Source organism: Phocoena sinus, chromosome 11 (genome assembly GCF_008692025.1).
Source record: "Phocoena sinus isolate mPhoSin1 chromosome 11, mPhoSin1.pri, whole genome shotgun sequence".
Lineage (NCBI taxonomy): Eukaryota > Metazoa > Chordata > Mammalia > Artiodactyla > Phocoenidae > Phocoena > Phocoena sinus.
The window spans coordinates 75504240-75525222 of NC_045773.1; the positions used below are offsets into that span (position 1 = coordinate 75504240).

The 20983-nt window shown below is 38.0% G+C and overlaps 1 protein-coding gene across 1 annotated transcript in view; it reads left to right on the forward strand.

Moving 5' to 3' along the window:
• Positions 1-1719: 1719 nt before the first annotated feature.
• Positions 1720-20983, forward strand: part of CD2AP (CD2 associated protein) — a 106927-nt gene continuing 87663 nt past the window's right edge. Inside the window, exon 1 of the mRNA XM_032649586.1 lies at positions 1720-1972. Within this exon, the coding sequence (XP_032505477.1) occupies positions 1969-1972 (4 nt within the window). The 5' untranslated portion in view covers positions 1720-1968. The remainder of the gene's footprint in view (positions 1973-20983) is intronic.

Here is a 20983-nt window from a genome sequence, read left to right on the forward strand (position 1 = left end):
ACCTCATACTGTTAATAAACTATCTGTTCATGTCTCACTTCCTGGTTAGAATTCAAAATCTTTGAGGGTAAGGGCTGGACTTCAGCTTTTTCGGTTTGTTTATTTGTTTGCTTAGAAGGGGACAATTAACATAATAATAACTATTTGTTGACTGAAAAAAGTCACAATATGTTTCATGGTTTCAGTACAACATAGCCAATATGTACATCTTTTTGGGTGTGCATATTAAATATTTTTCTTTTATCCTTTTTGGTCTCTGATTGTAATGGACAATTCCTGTTAAAAAGGTACCCTATGTAATCTTTTTAGAAATAAAAGATTAAAGGATGGCAAATGCAGGCCTATAGGAGATAGTGGAAATGGATATTTACAAAGTTGCTACTATGTGCCAGACACTGTGCTTTGCACTATAAAGATTTCTTTCGACAGACTCAAGAAACTGAAATCCAGCAAGGTTAATTTATCCAAAGTCCCACAAAAAATAAATGGCTGTGCTGAGTTTCAGAAACCCGGGTTTGCCTGGATGTTTGTGAGAATTAAATGACAAAGCTTTAAAAAGCACCAACAAATGTTGCTCTCACACGCATCTGTCCGGGAACTGGGTTTGCTTGAACAGTAGAGGAAAAAAGTTGGCTGAACTTTTTTTTTTCTTTTTGAGCTGTTTGGCATGTGGGTTATTAGTTCCCCTACCGGGGATGGAACCCATGACCCCTGCAATGGAAGCACAGAGTCTTAACCACTGGACCGCCAGGGAAGTCCCTGGCTGAATTAATTATATATATTTCTAACTCTAAGAAAGTGTCATGTCTGATTACAATAATCCTATGCTCTTTTTCATATTCAGGCTAGAAAAAAATGCCAGGCAATCTCTCAAATCATGACTATCCCGATCTGCTCCCCCCTCCCCATCAGGTAACAATTTAAACTATACTTTCGAAGGAGAAAAGGGATTTAGAAAGTGGTCTTCAGCGGACAGAGACTAAAGGAACCCAATAATTTAATCCTGTAAAATAGAATTTACTCTGTGCCTAGGATTTTTTTCCGACTAAGAAATGCTTCTGATTCATGCGGAACTTTGCAAGGTAAGCCGCGGGTTCTGATTGCAGCTGGACCTCTAAAGTTCGAAAGCAAACGGCTTTTCTCTCTATTTCTGTCCTCTTGCATCTCTCTCTCGCGGTCTCTTTTCTTTTAGGTTCCCCAAAGCCTGCTGCAGCAACACTGCAAAGTGGGGCAACCCAGGCTCATTTGCCTATCAGCAAAAACTCTTTGTATCCATCTGAAGCGACAAACCACACAACACGCCTGTCCCAGCAGCTTCGAACTTCAGGGCGGAGGACCTGTCGCAGCTTTGCCGCACGGCTACCCCATCCGCTCCGCGCACCTGGACGCGGGCGGCGAGCGACCCCTGGCCATGACGTCACCGCACCTGGCAGCCGCCGGGGGCAGGCGGTGAGCCGGAACGCGGCGGGGGCGGGGCAGGGAGGACCGAGGATTCTCGCGAGATTTTCCTCCTCCCGGCCCAGCTCCCGGCACCTTCCCGGCCTCTGTCCCGGTCTCCACCTCAGTCTCTGGCGTCGCGTTAGAGGACTGCAGGCGCCGAGGGAGCGGCGGGGGGGCGGGCTCCGGGGCTGGGCTGGCGCTCCGGGTTGGAGCCGGCGGCCACGACGAACCGGCAGGTCCCACCCCGTGGCGGGAGCGACCGGGGGTGGGGAAGCCGCCGGCTGGGCGGGCGGGGGAGGGCGCTCCAGCCGCCGCGAGTGAGGAGCGGCCGCCGCCTGTTCCTCACGGGTGGCGCGGACGGGACTGGCCAGGGAACGCCGCGGGCGGATGGAGGCGCCTTCTTGCCCCGTCTGAGCTCAGCCGGGCTAGAGCCGAGCGGAGGGCCCGCCTCCTGCCGCCGGAGCGGCCGCGCGAGCAGCCGGAGGAGGAGCGGCGGGCGCCGGGCTGCTCCCCGCGGGAGCCCCCAGCATGGGTAAGGGACTCGAGGACGCTCCCGATTTGGGGAGACGGTTCCCCTTCTCGATCTCGGCGGGGAGGGGGCGGGGGTCGGTCCCTGCGCGGCCACACTGCTCGCTCCCCGCCGCCCCTCCTCGCCCTGCCTTCCACCTTGCTCTTCTGGCGGAGAAGTGCACCATCTCGTACTTTCCTCTCTGCCTCTTTACCTGGTCCCGGGAAAGGTGAGGGGATGGGGGGGGGGCGCCCGATCACCTCGCCCCGCGCCTAGCTCCGCTCAGCCCCGAACCTTCCTTCTTCCCTAGCCCCTTCTTTCCTCCCCGATCCTGGTGGGATGGGGGAGGGTGATCGAAAAACTTGACAAACTAGCACTTTCAACTTCTTTATCTTCTGTGAACCTTTGTATAGATTGGCCTTTTAAAGCATTTTGTAGTTTGTTCGTTAGAAAAGGCAAAAAATTTTTTTTCCCTGCTAGAACTTCCAGGGGGTGCCTCAAGGGCAGGGAAGCTTGAGTATTTACTCCGTTTCTACCTGGGCAAGTGTGTTGGCACTTAAATATTAAATCTCTTCCTGAGAACTGGATTGGCGTTTGGTAGGATTTCTGCGTTGAGTCCTTTGAGAAGCGGTTTCCTGTTTGGAGTTAGACTTCCTCGCTAGAAGGCGAGAAAAGTACAAGGCCTTATATGTTATTTACTATGTGCTTTAAAGTTTTTGTTTGGAGCTAGAGAAAGAATGTGTTGCAGCCTGGTTTGAAAGGGAGTTTTGTTGAGTAGTGTAACAATGTTTTTGATAACAAAGTTCGGTGTGGGCTAGGCACTATCTCCCTGAATCCTTTAAAAATGAAAAGCAGTTTAAAAGAGAACTTTTTTTTTTTTTAAATCAAATGTGTGCCACCGTAAGGCATATGCATGCTCTGTAAGAGTAATCCCAGTGTTGGTTTTGTAGAGCAATCAGAAGGACGCTATCACTTCTTGCAGCTGAGGAAAGAGTTGGTACTGCTTCATCTCAACAAACTATTAACTGAAATTAATAATTCATGAAACTAACAAATGATTTAGGAGCAGGACAAATACACAGTACTGCTGATGTGGCACCTACTGCCCACACACTGTTTTGTGGGAAATGCCTTAAGGATAGCACGTTTATAGACAGTCGCCTAGCTCTTCTTTGTTTTCTTAGACTTTCTACTTCTGTGCTCTCCTGTCTCCCTTTTGCTCTCAGGTAACTTTTGTACACATAGTGCTCTTAAACTTAGAAACAGTGAAACCTTTGCTACTTGGAACTTTCCAAGGAATTTCTTTCTAATTTATTAGTTGAGCTTACTGGGTAATTGAGGGTTTATCCTCTAAGCTTCAAATTATAAAACAACTTTGAGTGAAAATCATACTAAAATTAAATATGGTATTCTTTTCTGTTTTAAGTAGGATGCAGAATATAATTAAATCTTTTGATGACCTAGGGTCATCATTTGTGACCATCAGTTACTGTGGGCCGTAAGGATCTGTTGGATTGTATATAGGACTGTAGATCAGATTTCTTTGCGTTTTGAAGTTATTAAGTAAGCATTTTTCTGCTTCCCTATTGGATGTGCTTGTCACTGTGATCGGTGTCCCCCTTCACCTTCCCACTGGTAATTTTTCTACGCCATTTTTTCCTCCAGAAATCAAATTTGTAATTCTGCATAAGGGTAAAAATGAGTTGACCCTTATTTAGTTGTGAGATCCTCTTTTGAGAAAAGTGAGTATCAATACTTGGACATTGGAGTATTTATTTTGATTGTTCGGAGGCCTTTTCTCAGTGACTTTGCCGTGTTCTGGTTAGGTGAGCTGCCAGATTATCTTGGTCAAGTGTGATGTTTGTACACTCTCAACTTGACTACCCAGAATGTGTTTTAAAGGTTGATTACTTGGGTGCATTTGCAGTTAGTTTTTGAAAGGTATTTGTCAGATATTGTCATATGAGTGTGTACTTTAAATTTATTGGTCATGTATTCATAATAAAATTATCAAAATCATTTAAAGGGAGTTTTTTCTTTAATATTAATCTAACATACTTGGTTTTGCTGTCAGAAGTTTTTATTTCTTATGACTTAAGACGATAGCTTAAAATATTTACATGGTATTTTATCTGGTTCATCACGAAATGAAAAATCTTTAATTTCTTCGTTTCAAAATAACTTGGATACCTATTAAGTGATGGTTCTTAACATTTAGGTGGTACAGCTAGAGAGTTAGAGCGTGCTTGGGCTCTGAACTGGGACAGTTTAAGGTCAAATCCTGGCTCTTCTACCTACTAGCTGTTGTGACTGAGCTTCAGTTTCTTAATCTACAAATGGGATAAAACTATCAACCTTATAGGTTGTTAGGAGGATTGAATGAGTTAATACTTGTAAAGTGCTTAGAACAGGCAATGTTGGTTGCTGTTATTTTCATTTTCAAATAAATTTCCCTAAATCTTGCATCAACTTGAAAAAACAATTCTCAATGTTTGACCTTTGTTAGAAGCATGACATTGTCTTTGAGGGACCGGTGGGATGAGATGATTTTGTATCAATGCAGAAACAGGAAGATAACTTCCAAAGTTTGATATACTGTGAGAAAGTTCATTATTGGTAGTAAGTTTAGGAAAAACTAAGTGGGATGAGTGTTAGTAGAGACTTATTTGAATGTTGTCTTAAACTAAAGCACTGTTTTTAGTTTCTGCATTTATTAAATGTGGAAGAATGCTTATCATAAGGAAATTTGAGGCCTTCCGTGTGGAAGAATTGGGGAGAGCTTGAAAAAGATGGTAAGACAATACTTATATTTCTTATTCCAAAAGTACAGATCTACATTTTGGAGTGGAATAAGACAGAAAGCAAATGGCACGAAGTGTTACTATATATAAATTTTTATTTCTGAAAAAGTAAGCAGATTTTAAGGATTGAATTTCTCTTAATTTTAGATAAGGTTATGAACTTTTTAGTTTAAATTATTTTTTACCACCTCACATATAATAAGTCAACATGTTTAAATTATGAGGCAGTTAATGGGCAGAAATATATACTTGGTTTAGAGATAATATGTGTACTTCTGTAGTACAGTGATTTATTTCTTTTCTTTGATTCACTCTTTGGATAAAATCTTGATTCATACAAATAAGTAGTGGCAACTGGAAATTGCCTCCTGGCGGCTCACCTTTCAATTTCAGGATTTACTTCAATTAAACTAATCCTGAGCATGAAAGAGGAATATTAGGAAATTTTTGTTTCAAAGTTGGATTGGACTTTCCTGGTGGTGCAGTGGTTAAGAATCCATCTGCCAATGCAGGAGACACGGGTTTGAGCCCTGGTCCAGGAAGATCCCACATGCCGCGGAGCAACTAAGCCCGTGCTCCACAACTACCGAGCCTGCGTGCCATGTTTTCCGAAGCCCACGAGTCTAGAGTCCATGTCTTTGCAACAAGAGAAGACACCGCAATGAGAAGCCCCCGCTTGCTGCAACTAGAGAAAGTCCATGTGCAGCAACGAAGACCCAATGCAGCCAAAAAATTAATTAATTAATTTAAAAAAGAAACGAAGTTGGATCACTAGCAAATCTAATAATCAGTTGTGTTCCTTAATTAGTAAGTACTCGTGATCAGATTTTTCCAAGGGTTTTGAATAGTTATAATTCCATAAAATCACATTTAGGGTGAAAATTCACATTCATAATATTTTATATTTTCCTATAGAAATTAGCCTGAAGTTTGCCATATATCTCTCATAAATGAGGGGTTAGCAAAGTAAAATGATGTCTTATTCACTTAATAAGATGATCTAAATATTAAGGCATTTAAGATAAGAAAGTTAAGAAAAGCATGAAGTGCCTTCAGTTCATTCCATATTGCCAATTGAAAATACCTTCAGATTTTTATTTATAAGTAATCCAATCTGTGATTTTTTTTTCCCTCCTCTCCTGTGTCATGGAATATTTTCCTCCATTAAGTGTATTTTAAGTATGATACCATTTTCTAATGTATTTAAAAAGTGGTGTCATGTCAAGAGGTTGAAGATAGGCAAAGAAAGGTGTAATGATTCTTGATATGTGTGAGAACAGGACAGCTGCAGAAGCAGTTCCTAGGTAAACTGGTGTAAGTTGTGAAAGATGTGAAAGTTTTCAGAGTTTCTGTTCAGAAAAGAAAGAGGGAATAAAACCTGATATGATGTGATTGAAATTTAGGTAAATTGGTAATCATCATGATGGATCTGTGACTTGGTAGAATTTGATATCCAACTACTAGGTAGGTTTACCTCAAGCAGGATTAGCTCTTTCTAGATGGAGAGGCCAGAACACTGGCCTGGAAATCTGGATGGAGGTACTATAGTAAGCCTCTCAGCATGAGGGATAAGAGTAGCAAAAGACAGTGTGCAGACAGGTGGAGTTGGCCAGGTTGGTGTGGGAGTGGGACGGTGGTGGGTAGCAGGTACTAGGTAGAGGTTCAGGCTGGCATCTTGGAAAAGGGAGGAAATGAGTTTTAGCAATAGGCCTTGAAGACCTCGGAACCGGGAAGCAGAACCAGACAGGGTCCAGATTTCTTATGAGAGATACAAGGTAGCTATTTGTTTCCAGGAACAAAAGTGAGCTTGGTTATTGGAATTGTTTAGGATGTGGCAAGCAGTAATATTGACAAGATACTGAGCTCCTAAGCTGTAGAGCCTATATATTTTCTGCTTGGCACTGCGTTGGTAGCTGGATCTATATGTGTGTTACAAGTGGCCCTGGGTAACTGGGGTGAAAGGAGATTCTCTGTCTCAATGCTTGAGGATATTTCTTGCCCACAGTCTGGCGCTCCCTCTGTTTATTTGGTCTCAGGGATTTGATACATCTGCTCTTTGCAGCTATTTATTTTTCACCTGTTCTTCTCCTTTCACACCCAAGGCAAAGCAGATTACAAAGTTTCAGCATACCCTTCTGTTTCAGAAACAAGTGCACAATCCTTAACAGTGTTAAATAGTCATAACTGCCAATATAATAATAAATGGGCAAGTAAGGCATAAGAAACTTGAAAGTTCTACTAATTTTTGATCCCTGAACAATTTCACTGAAGTTGTGTTAGGCTAGTTAGTAGGCTGGTTATTAGAGAGAGCTTTCTTAGTTGTTTTTTTGTTCGTTTGTTTTTTGTATAGTATACCTGCCCTTTTCAGTCCTCCCACATACTCCCCCCACACCATACTACCCACAGCTTTCTTTTAGATTTATGTTCGATAGATGTTCTGTTAGATAGATGTTCAGACTAGTTCACAGGGTCATTTATTGCTACTATTAAGCGGATAGAATTCCCTTCATAATCTTACTAGGGCTTTTCAGACCCAAGATTGTGCTTCTCTCCCTCCCTCCCTCCCTCGGGTCTTCGTTGCTGCGTGCTTTGTTGTGGTGCGCAGGCTTCTCATTGCGGTGGCTTCTCTTGTTTCAGAGCACGGGCTCTAGAGCACGCGGGCTTCAGTAGCTGTGGTGCACGGGTGCACGGGCTTAGTTGCTCTGCGGCATGTGGGATCTTCCCGGACCAGGGCTCGAACCCGTGTCCCCTGCATTGGCAGGTGGATTCTTAACCACTGTACCACTAGGGAAGTCCCTGTGCTGTACTTTCAATTTTCAGTTCTAACCTTGGTTTTAGCGCCAAGTGAGTTAGGTATTTTCTTTCTGGGCTCCTAAATGTTTCCTCCTTTGGGCTAAATTTAACTTTACCTCTTTTTTGTTTTTTGGTTTTTGTTTCATAGTTTCTGAAGACCTCAGTTGCCTGAATGTTCTATCCTCATACTTACTCTTTTCTTTCAACTGAAAGTGTATTTATTGGTTGTTTGTACTTAAAGGAGCTTTTATTCTAATAAGAAACTCTGTTTTTTAAAAATTCATTATTCTAAATTGATATCTAGCCTAAAATGTTGATCTAGTGTCAGATATGGCCATGTTATGGACTCTTTTTTTCCTAGAACCTCTTTATACCACATCATTCCTTTCCAGTGCCTCCATAGACTTACATTTTTTTTTTTAGACTTGCATTTTTAATCTTTAAAATTTTGTATACTTTATTCAACTTTCCATCATGATCACATACTGTTTCTCTACTAATTTGCAAACCAGAGATGACTAACATGGGATCCTGAATTCCTGTATCTATTTTAGTGCCACATAGCTCAGGTTCTTTTTAGTTTTATTTATTTATGGCTGTGTTGGGTCTTCGTTGCTGCGTGTGGGCTTTCTCTAGTTATGGCGAGCAGGGGCTACTCTTTGTTGCCGTGCACGGGCTTCTCATTGAGGTGGCTTCTCTTGTCACAGAGCACAGGCTCTAGGAGCGCGGGCTTCAGTAGTTGTGGCACGTGGGCTCAGTAGTTGTGGCGCACGGGCTTAGTTGCTCTGCGGCATGTGGGATCTTCCCGGACCAGGGCTCAAACCCGTATTCCTTGCATTGGCAGGTGTATTCTTAACCACTGTGCCACCAGGGAAGTCCCTCAGGTTGTTTTTAATGATTCAGTGTCCAGGTAATTCTCAGAGGGTGACTGTGTGGCATCTAATTACTAGGAGTTTCTAGGAGAAAAATACTTTAAGTATGGTAACAATAACAGTTACCACCAACGTTAAGAGAAAGGTTCTATCACAAGGTCACATTGTCAAGGAAAGGAGCTCCGGATGAGAGATTAATCAAGAAGTATTTGCCTTAATGTGAGGAATGTGATTAATGCCATGCTAGGTGCTAGGAGAATTAGGACAAATATAAGTTTTGGTGCCTCAGATAGTTTACAACAGTGTTGCAGGTTGGGCATATTATTAGAATCATCTGGATTTTTAAAAAATTCACACAGGAGATTCTGATGTAAATGCTCTCATGTCTCCTTACCTACAGTTGTTGATGAGTGTCATCAGAGTGTTGGGATGGCTAAGAGTGTTGTGATAGGAATAAGAATTAACATGGTAGGAATAAAACTTAACATGTGAATCATCAGAAATCCAAATAAGAAAAGGGAACATAGTACATTAAGAAAATATATTCCAGTGTCAGAAATGTTAAAATGTAATAAGAGAAGTATAAGGAAGATCAGGATATAGATTCCTGCATTGGAAGGCAAATAGGATTTGTTCATCTCTAAGTTTGACCAGTGACCTGGTGAGTACTTGGCAGTAGCCAAGATATTTTTTTCTCTGCTCCTGGTACTGTCTTTAGAGTGAAGCACACCTTCATTTGAACTGGTATCTTCAAGATCCTTTTACCTGAAATATTCAAAGTGTCCTAACCTTCTTAGTGTCTATCAGTGCCCCAGTACTGAGGAGGCCAGAACTTCACCCAACACCTAGACTGACCTTATTAACTATAAGAGTGCCATTCCTAGAGTATTTGCATTTATCATGATTATTGTAATAATCAAGTGCCAAATTGTTTGTTTTGGATTATAAGTACAGAAGTTCATATATTTGTAAAATTGAGACCATACAGTCTTGGCTAAAGTAGCATGTAATGTTTTTCGGAAACATATTTCAAGTTGGTCTTTCAAATGTATATTCTTCTGCATGTTTGTTTTTTCTAATTCTTTGTTACACTTTTAATTAGTTAGAAATGTGTTTTACTATCAAAGTTTTTTATTAGACTTTAATTAAAACTCCTACTCTGCTGCAGCAGAATGTACCCTGATGAGTATTTCGCCTTGCTCTTGTGGGGTGTGTGTATGTGTGTGCATATGTGCGTGTGTGCAAGCTATTTAAGATGAAGACTGCATTTTTACTTACTTACCAATTAGAACATTCTTGTCAAACACATTTTATGAAGCAGTTAAAAAAATTACCTTAGTACAGCAGAAACTAACACAACTTTGTAAATCAACTATACTCCAATAAAAATTTTTAAAATTACCTTAAATGATGACAGTAAATCTGTTGAGAGTTCAGAATTTTCAGAATGAATGTCAAATGGAAACCTAAAGGCTATACTTTAAATTTCAAGATAACCTCTTTCCCGCATAAATTTCTTGTATTCTTTATATTCTATACAACCCAACTGAACTTATGATTAAATCTCACAGTTTAAAGCCTAAATAAAAATTCCTTTGTTATTCTTTTTTTTCATATGTAATAACTTTACTTGCCCTGAGCTTATGGATGCCAGAGACCCCATCACTTATTTTATTCTAAAAAAGTTAACACTTTAGTAACTAGCAGAAAATTGGGAGCTTGCTGTGTGTCCACTAAGTCTGTGATTCAGTAATATTTTAATTTGGAGTAATTGGGGTGGATGAGGTCTAACTTTCTTTTTACAGGTACAGTTGACCATTGGATAACACAGGTTTGAACTTCACAGGTCCACCTATATGTGGATTTTTTTCAGTAGTAAATACCATAGTACTATAGGATCTGTGGTTGGTTGAATTTGTGAATGCAGAACCGCCCTGTCCGAAGGGCCGACTGTAAATTATATTTGAATTTTCAACTGTGAGGAGGGTTGGCGCCTCTAACCCCCACGTTGTTCAAGGGTCAACTGTGAACTCTTTAACCCTTTCTGTATGACTCATTGAGACTCTTAAGTCCCTTTAGTAGAGAATCAGTAATCTGGGATATTAAACATCTTGTCATGGGGATCTGCAGATTGCCTACTCCATGTATGTTACATTGATGTTACATACTTCTAATAAATAAAGGGGAAATTACTTATTTTGCATATGAGAGTTCTGTATGATTCTCCAATTTAATCCTGTTAAATAAATTTAGGCATAAAGGCTTAATTTGCTCCAGAAAGTTTGTTTAAAATAACTTGAACAATGTTGTTGAACTGTAAAATTATATAATATTAAATGGGTATCATGAAGCAAGTATACATATGGTCTTTGAGGCATACTAAATTGATAAATTACATGTATAATTAAAATGTTTCTATAGCCATGTTAAATATACAGCAAAGGTGAAATTAATTTGAATATTATGGGTATGTTGTTTTAAAGAAAATACATTATTTCAACATGTTCACTATAAAAACTTATTAGTATATATTTTTTTCTGTTTTTGGAATCTGGTGTGTATTTTACATATATATAAAACATCTTAGTTTGGACTAGCCGTAATTCACATGCTCTGTAGTCACCTGTGGCTGGTGGTTACCAGCTGGGAAATGCAATTTTAGAATGTAAATCTTAAGGGTTTTTGTGAATCTCACGAGAGTATATATTAAAATATTTTTAAAGTATTATGTAGTTAAAATTGTTACGTAAGGAATTGAACTATTTTAGGGTTTGTTAATGGTAAATAAACCATTTTTGGCCTTATCTGATTAGTTTTGTATTAGATATTTAATTATTTATCTTGGATAAATAATTTATTGTAATTAAATAACAAGTATATTTTCTCATGGAAAAAAATGCTCAGTTTAATAGATTGCGTGTAATAAGCTTGAAGTTTAGTTCTTCTTCTAAATAAACTGATTTTTTGGCAGTCGGCCTGTTGGTATATTGGAGAATTTGAAGCTTTTGAATGACATTTGGTTTGACATTTGAATGACTTGAGTGTATAATTTGGCCTTAGTAATAAGAGAGCTGTTCTTTCAGTTTATAATGCTTAACTTCAGAGATAAGTAAGATTTAAGTGTGACATTTCACAGACATGAATGCTGTTGGTAAGAGCTCAAAAGAAAAACACAGACATAATTATTGGGGAATAAGTTCTCAGAAATGACACGGGAAAAATATTTCAGAAGCCTGTCAGTTTTAAACATGTAAAATTTTGCAGGGACCTATGTGATGGCATTGTTCTGGGTAAAGTGTCTATATCTTTTGTTGGATTTTCAGTGAGGTCTGTGATCAGAAAAAAGTTCTGAAGGACTGTTAAATAGCTATTATGTGATTTTTTTACCCCCCTACATTCTAACGTTTCTAGTTTTTTAATCATATTCCACACTAATTGTTTTTTCCATAATAATAATAATTATAATTCTATCTTGTCAGTAAATACTTTGGTTTAAATTGGACAATGTTTCTTGAGATGTCTGTATCTATCAGCACAGACAGAAGCACTCAATAAGAAGGTGGGCAAGATCCTCACACTCCTGTTGCTTAATTGTTAGTTGGGAGATTGTAGTATATTATGACAGGTGTTAATATTTAGTGAATATTTATTAGGTACTTCTGTTTAAGGCATAGTTTTAGGCACTTTATAAGCATCATCTCATTTAATTCTCACAACAAATCTATATACATTTTTGTGTACTGTTATTTTTCTCATTTTACAGATTAGGAAGCAAGCACAGAAGTAGAAAGTAATAAATACTGAATCCAGGTACTCTTAATCACTATAAAATGTAGAACGAACTCCTAACTGCTCCTCTGAGAGATGTCCTTTGGGTTATGGAAAATAGGTATTTCTGATCCTCCTTATCCTGCCCTGCTGGTTTTTTTGGTGTATCCAGGTCCTAGAACAAGTGCCTTTTAGTAGCAGCCACTCCAGTATTTGCTGAATGAATTTTTTTTTTTTTTTTTTGGCTGCGTTGGGTCTTTGTTGCTGCGCGTGGGCTTTCTCTAGTTGCGGCGAGCGGGGGCTACTCTCCATTGCGGTGGGCGGGCTTCTCATTGCAGTGGCTTCTCTTGTTGCAGAGCATGGGCGCCAGGCGCGGGGGCTTCCATAGTTGCAGCACGTGGGCTCAGTAGTTGTGGCTCGCAGGCTTCAGAGTGCAGGCTCAGTAGTTGTGGCACAGGGGCTTAGTTGCTCCGCGGCATGTGGGATCTTCCCGGACCAGGGCTCGAACCTGTGTCCCCTGCATTGGCAGATGGATTCTTAACCACTGCACCACCAGGGAAGCCCTGAATGAATGTTGAGTATGATTATACTTGTGCCTAAATAAGAGGTTGTTTTTGTGCCTAAATAAGAGGTTGTTTTTTGAATATTTATTTATTTATTTGGGTGCGCAAGGTCTTAGTTGCAGCATGCAGGATCTAGTTCCCTGACTAGGGATCGAACCCGTGCCCCCTAGCATTGGGAGCACAGAGTCTTAACCACTGGACCACCAGGGAAGTCCCCAAATAAGAGTTTAAAATTTTAGACAATGTAATAGCTTTCATTTCAATGCTCCACATAGCTGTTGAGTGCATACTGTATGTCAGGCATTGTGATGGGGTTTGGGAATACAAAGATGAGTGAAACATAGTCCCCTGCTCTCAGTCCTGGCCAGATAGTGTTTGGGGATCATTTGCATTTAGCACTTCTTTGATTCTAAGAATTTAAATTATTGTTTTTTGTATGCATGCATTTATTTTTGGTGAATGCTTAGAAACATAAGATGCTTAGAGATTTTGGTGGATGCTTAGAGAAATTCAAATAATTGCTTCATATTTTTTCTTGATTCTGATTATTCTTATAGGTTCTTGCAGTTGTCTGTATAACTTCATTATGTTTTTAAAGTCTGCTTAGAAAGTGAGTAAAATTGTCTTTTATAGCAACTTCCCACTTTTTGGTAAGCTTAATATTCCTTTTTAGCTGATATTTTGTTAATTATTATCATTTAGGAAATGCTTCCAATGCTAGACATTTTATTGAACATTTAATCCCACAAGAGCATTCTGGGGTAAAATATCATTATTCCCATTCTTCAGATTCAGAAATTAAAGTTAAAGAGATTGTTACTCACCCAAGGTCAGACAGGATATGGAGAAGGCAGAATCAAACTTGCATTGATCAAAGCATTTCCTCTTAATTATTTTTTAAAACGTTTTGGGAAAGGAGAAAAATGTTGAGCTAGACAGAGCAAGTAACATAAATTGAAATGATTATGTCTTAGTGTGGTTTAAAAATGAACCTTAAATATTTATTACCTGAAAATTGTGAGTTGGTGTTACACATTGTTCATGTATTGGGGCAACTATTTTCTCTTAAAAGACAACAAATTTTAACTGTGTGTTACACATTGGTCTTTTACTCATTTATCTAGTAGGGTATAATAGGATTCTTTTTTTTTTTTTGGTGAGTTCTATAAAACTTCATGACAAATATTCATTGCTATTTTTAAAAATCTGGCTTGAAATGTGCTTAAAACTAAGTTCTAGTGTTTTTTCAGAGTTAATAGTGGATTAAAAATCTGAGGAATATTTAATTGAGTTTTCCAACTTATTTGCTTTTTAGATAGATTTTGTATGTTTGTTGTTTTTAGGATTTATTATTTTGGGAGGAGACATTAATCACATGTATATGGTAATTTCTTTGTTTTGGGCTAATTCTTAATCAGTTTTTGTGAGATTAAATCCTTTTTCATTTTTGAACTTTGCTTAAGGTATTTTTGTGGATATCTGTCACCTATTGATCTGATTTAGTAATGTTTAAAGGAATGTAATACTGTGTAAAAACTTCCTCATACCACATTTGCTTTTCTTCTTTTTGAATATGTGGTAAGAGTATATGGTACTTTGCAAACTTTCACACTCTATTTGAAACACAGAAAGGAGGGGTGGGTTTTCTATATGATATCTTAAGAATGACTGGATTTACTTATCTCTGCTGAAAAACATAAGAAATGTTATGCTTATCAGTTCTGTGTTTAACAAGCTTGAGGAAGTAAATGACAGAAATTCTAATATTATACATATAGCTAAAAGAACTTTAGGGATGATCCTGTGCTTGTAATTAGTGTTTTGACTAATAGCTCTGGGTAACTGTAGGGGACCTAAATAATGAAATGTCTGGTTAATGACATTAAGCAATGCTCATCAGTTTTTCATTTCTCCATTTATGGTAAAGGTAGTCCTGGAAATAAATTTCTGGTAAAAATTTTTGGTTTATGGTAAAAAAATATTTAATCCTGAAAATAAAAATATTTTTAAAAAACCTTTTTTTAAATAGGAAATAAGAGGTGGAAGCATTAAAGTGTTTTTTATTATTATAACTACTTCTTTGGCAATAAAGCTTATATTGGAGTATATTTTTGTTAATTTTTGTATAACTTTCTATATTTTGACCTTTGCTATAATGAACACCAGTTAATTCTCAGTGGTCTAATGTAACCAGTGCTATAATAGAAATAAGGTGAATTTGACACACCCAATTAGATGCCATTGTGCTATTTATCTGTATTGTATTGACCCAAACCAAAGTAAACATTCCCTAGTGACTGCTCATACAACTCAAACCTATTTGGAATTTGTGTAAATTGTTTACATTATTTTTTCATTAGGTGATATTTCATTATCCAAAAAATATGTGTTTATGAAGGCAGAACAGTCAAAACTTTTATAGTACTGCCATTAATATTTTTGTGCATAATCTTTTTAAAAAATTCTGAATTTTAAGATTTTTAAGCCTGGTTTTCAGACATTTTTATTTTTTAGAAGATCACTATTTTTAAATTAAGTGTTTAACCATAATTCAAAAAGAGTCACCTACCACAATGTTCATTGTAGCACTGTTTACAGTAGCCAGCACATGGAAGCAACCTAAGTGTCCATCGACAGATGAATGGATACAGAAGATGTGGCACATATATACAATGGAATATTACTCAGCCATAAAAAGAAATGAAATTGAGTTATTTGTAGTGAGGTGGATGGACCTAGAGTCTGTCATACAGAATGAAGTAAGTCAGAAAGAGAAACACAAATACCGTATGCTAACACATATATATGGAATAAAAAAAAAAAGGTTCTGATGAACCTAGGGGCAAGACAGGAATAAAGATGCAGACATAGAGAATGGACTTGAGGGCACGGGGAGGGGGAAGGGTAAGCTGGGACAAAGTGAGAGAGTAGCATTGACATATACACACTACCAAATGTAAAATAGACAGCTAGTGGGAAGCAGCTGCATAGCACAGGGAGATCAGCTCCATGCTTTGTGACCACTTACAGGGGTGGGATAGGGAGGGTGGGAGGGAGATGCAAGAGGGAGGGGATATGGGGATATATGTGTACGTATAGCTGATTCACTTTGTTATAAAGCAGAAACTAACCCACCATTGTAAAGCAATTACATTCCAATAAAGATGTTGAAAAAAAAATTGTGTTTAAAAAAAATACTCCACGGGCACTACCCCCCATCCCTTCCTGCAGCCAATTTGTTAGGTAAAAATGTTTTTTTGTTTTGTTTTAAAGTGAGGGTTAAGTTCTTAGAGTGGCTTAGTGTACTTTTTAAATACTTCACTTTCCTTTACTTGTTTTTCATTCTAGGTTTTCATATTTTTCTTTTCGGTTCTAACAGATACTCTTAATTCTTTGTCTTGTTTGCTACAAATATTTATTCCCAGTTTTCAACTTGTTTGCTTTGAAATTTCGTTTGCTTTAGTTTAGAAATTTCTTTTTTCTCCATAATTTTGATATTCACTTTCATTTCCTTCCCTCCCTCCTGTCCACTTCCTTCCCTTTTGTTTGAAAGTGTGTGTGTGTTTGTGTGTGTGTGTACTGTGTTCTTTTTTATTCAATTAGAATTTGTGGGATATGGTATGAGATGAAAATCTGTATGTAGCATGTTCGCCTTTTACATAGCTTTTCAACACTGGCAGTTTTGTGTTGACATTTTGGGCCAGAAATTACTTGTTGTTGAGGGGCTGTCCTGTGTTTTCATTGGTGCTTAGCAGCATCCCCAGCCTCTACCCAGTAGATGCCAGTAGAATTCCCTGAGTTGTAACAACCAAAAATGTCTCCAGACATTCCAAAGTGTCCCCTATGGGGCAGGATTATCTTGGTTGAGAACCATTACCCTAATATAAATTAGTTCTGAATTTACATGTTCTAAATCTAGTTATCCTGAGAGAAACTGAATTGCTATTTTAGCCTCAAAGCTTATGTTTCCTAGGGCAAAGCTTGAGGTTAAGATCTCATGCTATATAGGCTTTTTACTGTGACGAGAGGGATCTGGTTCACACAGACACACACAAAGGTTAATTTTTATTGAATGCTTATTTTAGAATCTGTGGATCATGTGGTTTCTCATATTACATCTATTTATATGATAAATTAGATTTTCCAAGATTAAACCTATCCCATGATAAACCTTGCTTAGTTGTGGTAGCTAATTAACTATGCATTTGAATTCCATTTGTTGACATTTTATTTAGAACATTATCTATTTGAGAGTACATTTCTGGGTGTAGTCTTTGGTCTTGATAATATTCAAATTGTTTCAAATACTGATTATTTTAAAATAGTGAACCTTTGTGGGCTTGTTTTGTGTTCTATAGTAGTTTTGAAAGAATTAACCTTTAAAACAAACTATTTTTGGTAACTTTTTTTGAGGTCATTTTTTTTAGATCACTCTCTGATTTTATTCCTGGGTTATTGATCTGTTGATTTTAAAAAATCTCTTGAGTAATTAGTTTTTCTTTAAAATAGAAATTTATCCATTTCATTGAGATTTTTAGGCTTGGAACTTTATAGCCTCTCCAAGAACCAGCCTAGTTTCGTAAGTTCTCACATGCCTCTGGGCTGCTGAGTCTGACCCAACTCTGCAGCATCTCTTTTTAGAATGTTGAATTGGCAGATCTCTTTGTGTATTCTGTAATCTCTTGTGGCTCCAGTTGATTTTTCATTGCTCATCCTGATGAGGCTTCTTTGAAGTATTAAATCTTTTGAGATGCTTTGGAAATGGATTGCTGGATGAGTTAACCATGCAAGTGCTAGTGCCGTTTGAGATCACTTAGCAGAACTGATCAGTTAAATATATAGTATTTCGGTCTTTGGTATTAGGACGGTTATTCATATATTGGCAAAAATAGCCCCAAATATCTAGGATGAATTTATTTTGAAGTTTACTGACTTCAGAAGGATCTGGTTTATTTAGCTCTAATAAGTGAGACGTTAGTGTTTTTTAAATATAGTTTGATTATCTGAGAAAAATTTAAAATAGAATGCTACTCTAACGTATATAAAATTAGCTCTTACAACAAACTGATTTTTAATGAATAAGTTAATTTTACTGGAAAAAACATGGACTGTGTTGAAATGAAAGTTGGACTTTCGAATAAAGGTTTCGTTAAAGTGGATAAAATATATGAAAGTTAACTCAGTATAATTCTGCAAGATGAGCAAAATAAAGAATAATTTAATTTTATTTAAGGAGGAATTCATTGTACTGAACTGATATTTACTGCTGGAACATATTTTTTGCCAAAACTTTTATAACTTACTCTAATATTTTGAGGAAGATTTTGTATAATTTATGTAGTATGTATTGTGTATATTGTATATATGCATATTGTATGTGAAGATATTATAAAATACACTGAAGTACTTAACAATTCTTACATCTGAATATAGACATTATAATTAAATAGATGGCTAGGGGCAGATAGCACTTTTAAATTGAGCAAATAGTCAGGAACTTGAAAAACAGTGCATTTGTAAGTCAGGATTTCTTGTTCCGTATGACTTGTTTTATGGAATCTGTGGTTTCTAAGATAATAAGGTGATATTGGAAAATTGGTGTTAACTTTTTTGTATTGAGTTTGGTTTGGTAACAGAATTATAGAATTCTATCAGAGAGTAGGGCGGATGGGATTTATGACTTTTAAATGATTCCTTTATGGTTGAAACATATCCCACATGGCTCTGACTGACTCTACAACTAAGTGAAATGTTTTGGTGTGTATTGTGGGACAAAACATCAGATACCCTCCTGTATCACCTTGGAATGAAACCCTCACTGAGAAAGAGTGACATTACAATAAGGAACACTGTTTTGTATATTTGGGGTTCTGACACAGTAACATTCTGTATATACAGTCCACTATGGGATACTAACGTTAGTGACATCTTTCTGATTATAAAACTGTTCATCTTAGGAAGTTTAGAAAATACAGGGAGGATAAAGAATGACAAAAATGACCCATAAACTTCTACAGAGTGAACAGTTATTTTGATGTGTTTTAGGTCTTAAAAAATAAATACATTTTACAGATTTGGTTCATACTTCACATATACAGTTGACTCTTGAACAGTGCGGGGGTTAGGGGCGCTGACCCCCTGCAAAGTTGAAAATCTGCATATAACTTTTGACTCCCCCCAAACTTTACTAATAGCTTGCTGTTGACTGGGAGCTCTACAAATAACATAAAGTTTATTTTCACATATTTTATATGTTATATGTACTACATACTGCATTTTTATAATAAAGTAAGCTAGGGAAAAGAAAATGTTATTAAGAAAATCATAAAGAAGAGAAAATACATTTATTAGTACTGTACTGTATTTATTGATATAAATTTATGTCATTGGCTTACAAGATGAATTGTCTATCAGTAGCTAAGTCAATATTGTCTTATATGATACAAAACACTGTAGATGTTATAGGTATTACTAACACTAGACATCAAAAATGAAAAGATAATGTGAAAAATGAATTCGTATTTATAGGTGTAATGATTCATACATTGATAATAAAGAAGCAGCAATATTAATGCTTTATGGTAGCCTAGTATAATTGATATGGTTGCTTCATGGTAGCCTAGCCTTTACACTAGTGAATGAATTGTTATAAAATGATGGCATACAATATTGCAGTCGTATTCACAATACAGTATGTAAATATTGTTACATTTAAAAAAAACACCTGTGATGATAGGCTAATATACAGTTTCTCCAATTATGAGAGAGATAGATGTACTGTATGGTAATGTAATTCTTTGAAAGCCAAGTTATAAAACAGTAAGAAGGGCTTCTCTGCTGGCGCAGTGGTTTAGAGTCCGCCTGCTGGTGCAGGGGACACGGGTTCATGCCCCGGTACGGGAGAATCCCACGTGCCGCGGAGCGGCTGGGCCCGTGAGCCATGGCCGCTGAGCCTGCGCGTCCGGAGCCTGTGCTCCGCAACGGGAGAGGCCACAGCAGTGAGAGGCCCGCGTACCGCAAAAAAAAAAAAAAAAAAAAAAAAAAACAGTAAGAAAACTAAGACATTAGCTTTATATTAAATATCACCCATGCCTATGTAGGGACTGGCTCTCTACTTCAATACAAGTCTTGCACACGATGTTCTACATGATGAATACTTAGGTGATGATGATGATGAAACAGAAACGTCTCATACATTTCTTGCTGTACAGTTACGAGATTTTTCACATGAAGACACACACAACAGTTAAGTTTATTAACTGTAAGGCATGATGATTATTTACTGTTCATTAAGTGGAAGTGGATAGTCATAAAGGTCCTTATCCTTCTTTTCACGTTGGGTAGGCTGTGAGGAGGTGGAGGAAGAGCAGTTGATCTTGCTGGCTTGGGTGGCAGAGACGGAAGAGTTGGAAGGGGATGCAGGAGAGGCAGGAACGCTTGGTATAACATTACAGAAATTTTTTCTTTTTTTTTGCGGTACGCGGGCCTCTCACTGTTGTGGCCTCTCCCGTTGCGGAGCACAGGCTCCAGACGCGCAGGCTCAGCGGCCATGGCTCGCGGGCCCAGCCACTCCGTGGCATGTGGGATCTTCCCAGACCGGGGCACAAACCCGTGTCCCCTGCATCGGCAGGCAGACTCTCAACCACTGCGCAACCAGGGAAGCCCCAGAAATATAATTTTTGTGTGACTTTTTTTGCTTTTTCTAAAAATGTTTCTGTAGGTACCAATTGTTCTTCCACAGTTTGCTTTAGTTTCAGTGCCTGTATCATAGAAGGATCCATCTTGTAAAAGAAGTCAAAAGCAGTTTTGAATAATCAGAACCCTTCTGCCAGATTATCAGTAAACAAATCGGTCAGTTTGTTTTCTGGCACTGCTGTTTTTATGTCATCTTTCTCATTGTTTCGTTTGGAAGCATTCATCTCCTTCAAGTCATCTTCTGTTAAATTCCTCTGGTGTGGTGTCTGTTAGCTCTTGAATTTCTCCAAGATCCATACCTTGAAACCCTTCACCCTCCACCTTTTCTTGCCAGATCTGTACTCTTTCAGTATTTCCTTGACTGGCTCTGTTGTAAATGCTGTGAAGTCATGTACAACAACTGGACACAGTTTTCTCCAGTGGGAATTTATTGTTTTGGGCTTGATGGCTTTCACAGCTTTTTTTTTTTTTTTTTAATAACAACAATAGCATCTTCATTGGTGCCACTACAGACTTTCATGATCTCTCTATGGAGGTCCTCTT